Genomic DNA, 12,008 nt, shown 5'->3' on the forward strand with positions numbered 1-12,008 from the left:
CCAAAAACGATATCACATTTTCTTGTGAAATTGATAATTTACATCATTACACGACTATGAATGGGACAATCCTGTTCCATATACCAGATGGATATTACAAATATTATACATAGCCTGGGATATGCGTGTCTAAATGACAGTCTTTTTTCTGTGTGTCACGGATTCCGGAATCGTCCGTTTCTGTGATGACACGCCACAACAGATAGGCAACATGCACACCCCGTGGTATAACTTTCACGGGAACTGTTGACATGAGGCGACATGTACATTATAAAAGTGGTGACACTGATTTTTAGCGTGAGTAATCCACCGATAGTAACATTTGGTTTAGTCAGTAACGCCCCGGCCAGGTAGAGCACCTTTTGTTAAGCGCGGGTAATTATAGGACAAATACTCTGTTTTCCCACGATACCATGCCGTCTGCTTCTACCTGAGGGACTATTTTCACATCTGTTTCAACAAATGTCTCCATTTAATTAGTTTAAGCCTTTCGAGATTTAATTATACCGAACAAAGATGTAAGTTATACTCATATCTTCAGATAGTGTGTTTATTTCAAATCCACTCGAGTATTTATTTGTTTTAATTGGATTTTACATGAGTACTATTTCCTGCGCGCGGCGTGTCACTGCCTGATCACTACTCTGCCCCGGCTATATATCGACTGTCACACGCGGTTTTCTCAAACGAGTTTTTACCTCTGATTTGGATTAACACAGCTGTTTGGAATTTACCTGTTTGCTGTCACTATAACCACGTGTGTTACCTTTAACTTTACAGAGAAAATGAAGGTGAGTTTTCTAAATATAAAAAAAAAATATATATATATATATTTATTTTTTAAGTACAATAAATTTATTATTATTAATTTATAAAAAAAATAATTTTGACTCAATTTTATCTTAACATAAATTCAGAAACAAGCAGACGTTACATGCACATTTTAACTTTCAATAACTATGCATGCATGTATATCTATAATAAACTAGAATTTGTGTCAGTGGTACCGACTTCATCATAGAAGTTAGTTTTACGTATGTGACAGCAATTAATATTGATATACTTCGTAGTATTAATTAGAATTTTGATGTTTAAGAAACCATTTTTCATTTGAATGTTATAATGTACAAATGATCTTATTTCATTACAGATGGTACAGTTTAACAGCACCAAGATTAACAAACGCTCACCAACCCAGACCGTTGCTCGGAGACATCTCAAACTTCATCTCAAGCGTGTGAGGGACCGAGAATATGCCAGACTCCGAGATATGGTACCGTCCATCGCAAGCAAAGACAAAGTTTCAAAGGTAAGCAAACATATACTTATAGATAATGCATTGTATTCATTTTGAGTATAACCTGACAGAATACCAAAGCATTTACTTAGGAAATGTCTGGAACAGCATAAGAAGCGAAAATTAAAACTAAAATCAAATAAGTTTTAATAATAGTCGAGTTAATTGAGTGACACCATTGTAATTTTTAAATTGTATAGATAAACAACATTTTGTATGCATAAGTTTGTTCTGATCTGTTATATATGATACAGTTAAACTTCGAGGACAATTTGTAAAATATCGAGGATATTTTGTAAAATCAAACAATATTATATATATATATATATATATCTGAGATAACACAAAAAGCAAAGCAAAACAATAACGACTCGATTAAAATGTTGCGATATATTTACAATATGACGATGAAAAGTTCACCGTTAAAGTATCATATGTGAGGGACACATGTTTCAAGTGTCACGCCCCGTGAGCCGGGTATATAGCCAGCTATTGACACTTGAACCAAAGAGGACAATTTCCAATAAGTTTCCTTTTATTACAAGTACCGTAACAGGTTGTCCTAACGACCATAAAGCGGTCGGGTGGCAGGTTTAGGGTTCGCTTACAGATCGTGTGGCATGATAGGGTGTAAACAGTCCCTGTCATCACGTCACACAGCCATGTGTGGCATCTGGCATGATGGTCAACTCCGCCATCTGACCAGTATCGTGTCATATCGAAGGGCATATGGCGTGAACAAGAAAGATGACATCTAAAATTTCAATATATTATTACTGAACTGAAGTGTCAATAGACCGCGTGTACTGTCGCGTGCTCGTGCCACCATCCAGCAGCCTGATACCAAACTGTGTCAATGTCATTGATTTTTCAATTATCTGTTATCATCAACGATGATTTTAATTGGTCATCGATTAGGATCGATATCTACAGTTCCTGATGTTAGGTTCTCGTGTACAACACTGGCGGTCTAGGTGGGGCAGGGGAGTTACAACACCGAAGGTTTAGGGTGGGGCAGGGGAGTGTACAACACCGAAGGTTTAGGGTGGGGCGGGGGAGTGTACAACACCGAAGGTTTAGGGTGGGGCGGGGGAGTGTACAACACCGAAGGTTTAGGGTGGGGCGGAGGGGGGGGGGGGGGGGGGAGGCAGGGGGGGGGGGGTATTCAATACAGTATGGAAAACATCACTGTCCAAGCGTAAATATTAAATAACGAGCGCGAGACATCCTCGTGCTCCATTTTGTATGCATAAGGTTATTCTGTTCTGTTATATATGATACAGACCAGCTGTTTTCAGGAATAGGTATAATACTGCCCAGCACAGAATCTAATGAAATTAAACGTATGGTCATTTAGTAAGAACTAAAAACAAGAATGATACGCCCACAATATGAAGTGATGTCTGGTTTAATAGCCCAGCTGTGACGTTAATTGTGTTGTAAACTTAATGGGAGGTGTCACCCAGTTCGGATTCCTGTCCACGCTACTTAAACACTAATATCTTTTTACTTTTATTAAAACCGAGATAATTGTTATCGTGTCGTCGTACCTGTAGGATATGGGATTTTATGAAGTTTTAGAGTAATATTGATACACCTGTGTAATTACCTGAGTTCCCGGCAGGTATATATAACGGACCTCGGTAGTAGATAACGACAAAATGACGGGTATTCATCCCCAATAATAATAAATTTCCGGTGAGTCACCCCGCTCGATAGCGTTACAAACACTGAATGTCTAAATAAATAGGAGAGTGGAGACTTTAGAAGATATATACAGAATCTTAACGTCCGGACGCTGTTCGTGTAACACACATAGTTGTATACTGGTTCGATTTCAAGTTATGTCCATTATCTAAAACTCACATTGTCGATTATAACTATGTCAGCACCATATAAGGACATACATATATATACCTCACTTACGTATAGTCACAGTGAAAAGGTTTTGTTTTGTTTTTGTTTTTTTTTTCCTGTTTTGATAAACTTTTCAAATTCCACATGTTTAATTTACACAGGAGCAGAAATGCAAACTGTTATTTTCACTTGTCAAACATTAAAAATGTTTTTATTTCTGCCTTAGGTTACAGTGATTGAAGAAGCGGTCAAGTACATTGACGAACTCCATAGAGCCCTTATTGAGCGCCTAAACAGCAAAGGTAAATATCCCTCGTGTCAATTAAAATGTTCCGGCGGGGGAGGGACACGGCATTTCCATACACGAATCTGACAGGTGTAAAAACCACACGGGAATAAGAACTATACAATCCCATTAAATATCTAAGTTATCACTGGACTTCGGGAATGTTTCACCAAATCGTTTTTTGACAAGTAATATTTTAATGCTTGAGAAACCGTCTCTTTCCCACGATATTTTGTGTATTCTAAATTTGTCTTTAAGACGACAGCTGGTCCTCATTTGAAAACAGATGGTACAGGCTATAGGTATGGTGGCATACGTATACAGGTATATGCATGCACGACGATCTACCTGAGCGGTTTGATAGGTAAAACTCTCAGGTGTCGTTTCAGGTGTAGCGACAAACTGTATGACTCATCCGAGTCAGTTAACGGTTACACTGGATATGGCCAATGTAGACAAAGCTAGCTTTTGTTTAGTCAACTTACGGGGATTCAGGAAAATAAAGAACGACTTGTTTACGTATATTTAAAGTAAATATAAAAAGCACACTCAGAAGAGATTAATTGAATATAAATTTATTTAAATATCAAATTTTCACCTGGCGGTGTAGGAATCCTAGGAATTGTTTATAGCGGCGACAGCTGTTCCTTTATACCTACATACAATACACATACATTTGTACCTATGTCCGAGGTCACGTTCAGGAAACATCTGCCGTTATAGAGCGTTGGAACTTTAAAATTAATTTCTGACTCCCGTGAAAATTGGAGTGAATTTCTACAATGTATTTATTTTCTTCTAGTATAGGTATCGGGACACAGTTAGGCTAATCATAGTTTAACAATTCAAAAATCATTATAAAACATTGTAGGTAACACTAACTTGACAAACAATATTAAAGTCTATAGCACTCTTCAGTCTTCTACCTTTTTATTTTAAAGAATACACACATAGATTTTTTAAGTAAAGGAACAGTGGTATTATCACTAATCACTTGATTAAACTTCCGTGTTATCACCGAAATGTTATTTCTATCCGAGGTTTCATCGCCTATTTAATTTTTATCTTAACCTTTTTACCCGTTACTTGTTATTTATATTTTTATCTTATTTTATTACAGGTCTTCAAGACGGTTTGATAAATGAAACAAATGTCAAAGACTTCGTCCACAACATGATGCCACAGACGTTTTTCAAGAAAGATGAAAGTGCCAGCTGTTTTGAGAAACAACAAAAAGTCCCGTCATTTTTATTACAACGAAAAGGACCTAAATCATTTTAGGTAAGTTTTATAGGTGATGAAAAATCTTAATATAATTAATATTTTTCCGAATAAATTAATACATTTTGACATGTGTCTTGACTCCAAGAGAAATTCCTTAACCTGTCATCGCTTCACTGATTTTACTTTAAACAGAATTCTTTTCTATCTTCCAGATCGTTACAAGCGCCCGTCCAACTCTGATGTGATAGCCATGATATATCTGTGATATACACATTGTAAACTCCTCCTCCAAGCGTATAATCCACCGAGATTTTGTGATATATTGGACTGCTTACACCCACTATTGTGTTCATTCATTACAACTACCGGAAGTGACGTCAGTCAAGAAATCCTTCAGCAAGGTTTGCTTTCATTACAATACAACGATCGGACGAAAGTGATGTCTCCTCCAAACTCTTCTGGTGCATCGTACAGACCGGAAGTGACATCACCAAATGACAAACGTGATGTGAACCTGCCACTTTCGATGAAGAGCTATTATCGACTTTCAAAAAGGTGCGTTGTAATAATGAATAACGTAAGCTACATTAAGAATCGTTATCGGACACTCTCTTGTTTTATTAATGTACGGATTCACAATACCTATTTATGTAAAGTAATCTTGATTACCTTTTTGAAATTGTCTCATTTTTCACTGTTTCATCGTTTACCTGAGCTTATATTTGTATTTATTTGTTTTTCCAGGCGCGACAGTTCCTGTCAGTAATCTGGACGTCTCTCTGGTCCCAAAGAAATAGGCGAGACAGTTCCAAAGACATCCCTGACGCCTTTAAAGTCGGGGATATATTGTGACACCAAGACTGCGTGAAAACTGACAGTATCTCGTGCTGTACCTTCAAAGTCTCGCGTGAAATGTGACTAAGTCTCGCGTGAAATGTGGCTTCTGGATTGATGATACCAGCGTGTCAGATAATATGGCGAATTTCGAAGAAAGTGGGAGAATTGAATTACAACAATTTTTACCCCATGTGATTTACTTTGGGTATTGTAAATACCAAAGAGTTTTAACGTACTAGTCCCAATGTTGTGTGTTGATGTCGACATCAAATGTCGCGTGCTGAACTCTTGACCTTCTTTGACTCTTATTAAGACAATACAAAGGAGAAAGATAAAAATTGTGACCAGCATTCCAATCATAGTGCCTAGCACTCACATTTTTGTGTATACCGTAATATTTATTTAAAATGTATAAATCATAAAAAGCCAAAAAATCATGCAATAAAAATTACTAAAACGTTAGTGAAGTATTTGAGTGTTATTTCAAAAGATGGAAATGATAATTTTCAACTTGTCCTTATTATGTTTTATATAAAAAAAAAACCTGTTCAATAGAATACCTGAATACAACCGTAGTGATGACGACTTGTCCTGATCTGTCGACAGTGGCGGATATCAAACCATCCGACATAACATATCATTTCATAATATTGGAATGTCTGAGTTTAGTTGTCCGATGTTTATACATGTACGTGGTAAGTGAATATGACTTCAAAACAAGTGGCTCAAAAATAGACCAATGGGTCGATTATGAAGAATAAATATATTAAAGAAAATTGGTAATTCCAATTCGGCGTTAATGTATCAAGTTTTTGAAAATTATATTTAAATGGGGTTGTTTCTTAAAAGGGGAATCTACAATTTTGGTGGCGTCGTGTCGTGTCCAGAGCGGCTGGAACAGGACCAGTATCGCTCTGTTTATACCGACATATTTATTACAAGCGATCCATAACTCTTTTACATTCGATGCTCCTGATTAAGTTCTTTAACGCAAGTAAATAACACATTTAACAGTTTTGATTGAAGATTTACACTTGGTCCAAGTCTTCTACACATTTAAGCTTCATTTTCGTCGAAGATGTGTAAGATAACACGATATTAAATGTACTATAAGACCATTTAAGTCAAGAAATGACCTTCATCAGACACGATAGTAATGACCTAGTTAGGTGGACCTAGTAGCATAGGCCATCACCAGACTCAATAGTAATGACCTAGTTAGGTGGACCTAGTAGCATAGGCCATCACCAGACTCGATACACTTGACCTAGTTAGACGACCTAGTATTGTAGGCCGTCATCAGACTCGATACACTTGACCTAGTTAGGTGGACCTAGTATTGGTAGGCCGTCATCAGACTTAATGCACTTGACCTAGTTAGACGACCCAGTATTATAGGCCGTCATCAGACTCGATTGTAAAGACCTAGTTAGGTGGCCCTAGTATTGTAGGCCGTCATCAGACTCGATAGACTTTACCTAGTTAGATGGACCAGGTATCATAGGCCGTCATAAGACTCGATACACTTGACCTAGTTAGACGACCTAGTATTATAGGCCGTCATAAGACTCGATACACTTGACCTAGTTAGACGAACTAGTATTATAGGCCGTCATCAGACTCGATTGTAAAGACCTAGTTAGGTGGACCTAGTATTATAGGCCGTCGTCAGACTCGATACACTTGACCTAGTTAGGTGGACCTAGTATTATAGGCCGTCATCAGACTTGATAGTAATGACCTAGATAGGTGGACCTAGTATTATAGGCCGTCATCAGACTTGATAGTAATGACCTAGATAGGTGGACCTAGTATTATAGGCCGTCATCAGACTTGATAGTAATGACCTAGTTAGGTGGACCTAGTATTATAGGCCGTCATCAGACTTGATAGTAATGACCTAGATAGGTGGACCTAGTATTATAGGCCGTCATAAGACTCGATACACTTGACCTAGTTAGACGACCTAGTATTATAGGCCGTCACCAGACTCGATAGTAATGACCTAGATAGGTGGACCTAGTATTATAGGCTGTCGTCAGACTCGATACACTTGACCTAGTTAGACGACCTAGTATTATAGGCCGTCATCAGACTCGATTGTAATGACCTAGTTAGGTGGACCTAGTATTATAGGCCGTCGTCAGACTCGATACACTTGACCTAGTTAGGTGGACCTAGTATTATAGGCCGTCGTCAGACTCGATAGTAATGACCTAGTTAGACGACCTAGTATTATAGGCCGTCATCAGACTCGATACACTTGACCTAATTAGGTGGCCCTAGTATTGTAGGCCGTCATCAGACTCGATAGACTTTACCTAGTTAGATGGACCAGGTATCATAGGCCGTCATAAGACTCGATACACTTGACCTAGTTAGACGACCTAGTATTATAGGCCGTCATCAGACTCTATACACTTGACCTAGTTAGACGACCTAGTATTATAGGCCGTCATCAGACTCGATACACTTGACCTAGTTAGACGACCTAGTATTATAGGCCGTCATCAGACTCGATAGTAATGACCTAGTTAGACGACCTAGTATTATAGGCCGTCAGCAGACTCGATACACTTGACCTAGTTAGGTGGACCTAGTATTATAGGCCGTCATCAGACTCTATAGTAATGACCTAGTTAGACGATCTAGTATTATAGGCCGTCATCAGACTCTATAGTAATGACCTAGTTAGACGATCTAGTATTGTAGGCCGTCATCAGACTCGATAGTAATGACCTAGTTAGGTGGACCTAGTATTATAGGCCGTCATCAGACTCGATACACTTGACCTAGTTAGACGATCTAGTATTATAGGCCGTCATCAGACTCGATAGTAATGACCTAGTTAGACGATCTAGTATTATAGGCCGTCATCAGACTCGATAGTAATGACCTAGTTAGGTGGACCTAGTATCATAGGCCGTCATCAGACTCGATAGTAATGACCTAGTTAAATGGACCTAGTATTATAGGCTGTCATCAGACTCGATAGACTTTACCTAGTTAGATGGACCAGGTATCATAGGCCGTCATTAGATTTGATACACTTGACCTAGTTAGACGACCTAGTATTATAGGCCGTCATCAGACTCGATACACTTGACCTAGTTAGGTGGACCTAGTATTATAGGCCGTCATCAGACTCTATAGTAATGACCTAGTTAGACGATCTAGTATTATAGGCCGTCATCAGACTCTATAGTAATGACCTAGTTAGACGATCTAGTATTGTAGGCCGTCATCAGACTCGATAGTAATGACCTAGTTAGGTGGACCTAGTATTATAGGCTGTCATCAGACTCGATACACTTGACCTAGTTAGACGATCTAGTATTATAGGCCGTCATCAGACTCGATAGTAATGACCTAGATAGGTGGACCTAGTATTATAGGCCGTCATCAGACTCGATACACTTGACCTAGTTAGACGATCTAGTATTATAGGCCGTCATCAGACTCGATAGTAATGACCTAGTTAGACGATCTAGTATTGTAGGCCGTCATCAGACTCGATAGTAATGACCTAGTTAGGTGGACCTAGTATTATAGGCCGTCATCAGACTCGATAGTAATGACCTAGTTAGACGATCTAGTATTATAGGCCGTCATCAGACTTCCGAGAGAAGCGTAATTCTTTGTTAAGTTCGGGAAATGTTCGTCTGGACAACATCAGAATCTGGCAAACCTGATACGATCCGTTATACTTCATCCGGTCAGCTTAACGTGGTTTACACACAAAAATAATGTCATCATTATTGTCATTTCACTGGACATGCCATCGTACTGGCGCCAAAATACTACGGAACCTCGGACTTCCGACCAAATATACAGTCAACGTCATAATGTTCGGAACGTCCGACTTCCGACCATGTACATATTCTACGTCATAAACCATCGGAACGTCCGACCAATTACACAAGCCTCGTAACAAATCCTCGGACGTCCGACTTCCGGCCAAGTACACAGTCCTCGTAACAAATCCTGGGAACGTCCGACTTCCGGCCAAGTACACAGTCGATGTTGATATCTGACCTTTCTTCTGTGTTACGTTACTCAGACCTGGTAGGTCTGACCTGTCTGTGGTAGGTCTTACCTGTCTGTGGGAGGTTACTTAGACCTGGTTTGACTGACTTGTCTGTGTTACGTTACTTAGACCTGGTAGGTCTGACTTGTCTGTGTTACGTTACTTAGACCTGGTTTGACTGACTTGTCTGTGGTACGTTACTTAGACCTGGTTTGTCTGACCTATCTGTGGTAGGTTACTTAGACCTGGTTTTACTGACTTGTCTGTGTTACGTTACTTAGACCTGGTTTGTCTGACCTGTCTGTGGTAGGTTACTTAGACCTGGTGGGTCTGACTTGTCTGTGGTAGGTTACTTAGACCTGGTAGGTCTGACCTGTCTGTGGTAGGTTACTTAGACCTGGTTTGTCTGACCTGTCTGTGGTAGGTTACTTAGACCTGGTTTGTCTGACTTGTCTGTGGTACGTTACTTAGACCTGGTAGGTCTGACCTGTCTGTGGTAGGTTACTTAGACCTGGTTTGTCTGACCTGTCTGTGGTAGGTTACTTAGACCTGGTGGGTCTGACTTGTCTGTGGTAGGTTACTTAGACCTGGTAGGTCTGACCTGTCTGTGGTAGGTTACTTAGACCTGGAAGGTCTGACCTGTCAGTGGTATGTCTGACCTGTCTGTTGTAGGTCACTTAGACCTGGTATGTCTGACCTGTCTGTGGTAAGTGACTTAGACCTGGTATGTCTGACCTGGCTGTGGTAGTCTGGCCTGTCTGTGGGAGGTTACTTAGACCTGGTTTGACTGACTTGTCTGTGTTACGTTACTTAGACCTGGTTTGACTGACTTGTCTGTGTTACGTTACTTAGACCTGGTTTGACTGACTTGTCTGTGTTACGTTACTTAGACCTGGTAGGTCTGACTTGTCTGTGTTACGTTACTCAGACCTGGTTTGACTGACTTGTCTGTGGTACGTTACTTAGACCTGGTTTGTCTGACCTATCTGTGGTAGGTTACTTAGACCTGGTTTTACTGAATTGTCTGTGTTACGTTACTTAGACCTGGTTTGTCTGACCTGTCTGTGTTACGTTACTTAGACCTGGTTTGTCTGACTTGTCTGTGGTACGTTACTTAGACCTGGTAGGTCTGACCTGTCTGTGGTAGGTTACTTAGACCTGGTTTGTCTGACTTGTCTGTGGTACGTTACTTAGACCTGGTAGGTCTGACCTGTCTGTGGTAGGTTACTTAGACCTGGTTTGTCTGACCTGTCTGTGGTAGGTTACTTAGACCTGGTTTGTCTGACTTGTCTGTGGTACGTTACTTAGACCTGGTAGGTCTGACCTGTCTGTGGTAGGTTACTTAGACCTGGTTTGTCTGACCTGTCTGTGGTAGGTTACTTAGACCTGGTGGGTCTGACTTGTCTGTGGTAGGTTACTTAGACCTGGTAGGTCTGACCTGTCTGTGGTAGGTTACTTAGACCTGGAAGGTCTGACCTGTCAGTGGTATGTCTGACCTGTCTGTTGTAGGTCACTTAGACCTGGTATGTTTGACCTGTCTGTGGTAAGTGACTTAGACCTGGTATGTCTGACCTGGCTGTGGTAGTCTGGCCTGTCCGTGGTAAGTATGACCTGTCTGTGGTATGTCTGACTTGTCTGTGGTAGGTCACTTAGACCTGTTAGGTCTGACCTGTCTGTGGTATGTCTGACCTGTCTGTGGTAGATCTGACTTGTCTGTGGTAGGTCTGACTTGTCTGTGGTATGTCTGACTTGTCTGTGGTAGGTCTGACCTGTCTGTGGTAGGTCTGACCTGTCTGTGTTAGGTCTGGCCTGTCTGTGTTAGGTCACTTAGACCTGTTCCAGTATGTCCGCCCTGTCTGTGGTAGGACCTGGTTAGTCTGACCCTTCTGCTAGACCATGTTGTACATACGAGTTTCCATTTGCTCCATGCCATACAAACAGACTATATATGTTTCCGCCTACCATCTGTACGACAAGAGCAACAACTGCTCCCTTCTCACGCAAATACACAGGAAGTCCCAGTGGTGCGCATGCCTCGCACGTGAGATCACGTGCAGGAAGTGAATAAGTACAAGCGTTCACGACCATTACAGTTTTGAAAAGTTAAAAGATTCACTTGAAGATAATAAAAATTGTAAGGGAACAGCTTTAAATTTTAGGTGTTAATCTTCATTAACAAGTGGAGTGAAGGGATAAACGATCGTTAACGCTCAGTAGCTGTGTCGGGGGAACGATCCGCCGTGTTATAGGAGCAGAGATTGTCGCCGGTAAATGACACAATTCAGCGACACACGTTTGGCGGCCCACCCAGAAAAACACACGGACAGGATAACAATCGGCGAAATGTTTGATATGACATCGATATCAATATAATGAATGATTGTATTTGAATTGTAGTGTATAGAATATATCTCCTGTTCAAGAAATATGGCATTTTCTCGTCTTTGTGTGGAGAGTTGATATAGCCGTCTGGTACCGGT

General features: G+C 40.3%; 1 protein-coding gene across 1 annotated transcript; it reads left to right on the top strand.

Annotated features, from left to right (window-relative positions):
• The first annotated feature begins 653 nt into the window (after positions 1-653).
• On the top strand, positions 654-5,963 carry LOC117336093. Its single transcript, XM_033896471.1, has 6 exons — positions 654-791; positions 1,151-1,309; positions 3,381-3,456; positions 4,561-4,721; positions 4,877-5,219; positions 5,409-5,963. Exons 1-4 carry the CDS (start codon positions 786-788, stop codon positions 4,719-4,721), a joined length of 402 nt encoding a protein of 133 aa, XP_033752362.1. The 5' UTR covers positions 654-785; the 3' UTR covers positions 4,877-5,219; positions 5,409-5,963.
• The last annotated feature ends 6,045 nt before the right edge of the window (positions 5,964-12,008 follow it).

Source organism: Pecten maximus, chromosome 10 (assembly GCF_902652985.1).
Source record: "Pecten maximus chromosome 10, xPecMax1.1, whole genome shotgun sequence".
NCBI classification, from domain to species: domain Eukaryota; kingdom Metazoa; phylum Mollusca; class Bivalvia; order Pectinida; family Pectinidae; genus Pecten; species Pecten maximus.

Excerpts from the sequence above, each read along its gene's own strand:
- LOC117336093 (XM_033896471.1), top strand. Across the intron at positions 1,310-3,380 it reads GCAAAGACAAAGTTTCAAAG|GTTACAGTGATTGAAGAAGC; the intron begins GTAAGCAAACAT and ends TTTCTGCCTTAG. Across the intron at positions 3,457-4,560 it reads TGAGCGCCTAAACAGCAAAG|GTCTTCAAGACGGTTTGATA; the intron begins GTAAATATCCCT and ends ATTTTATTACAG.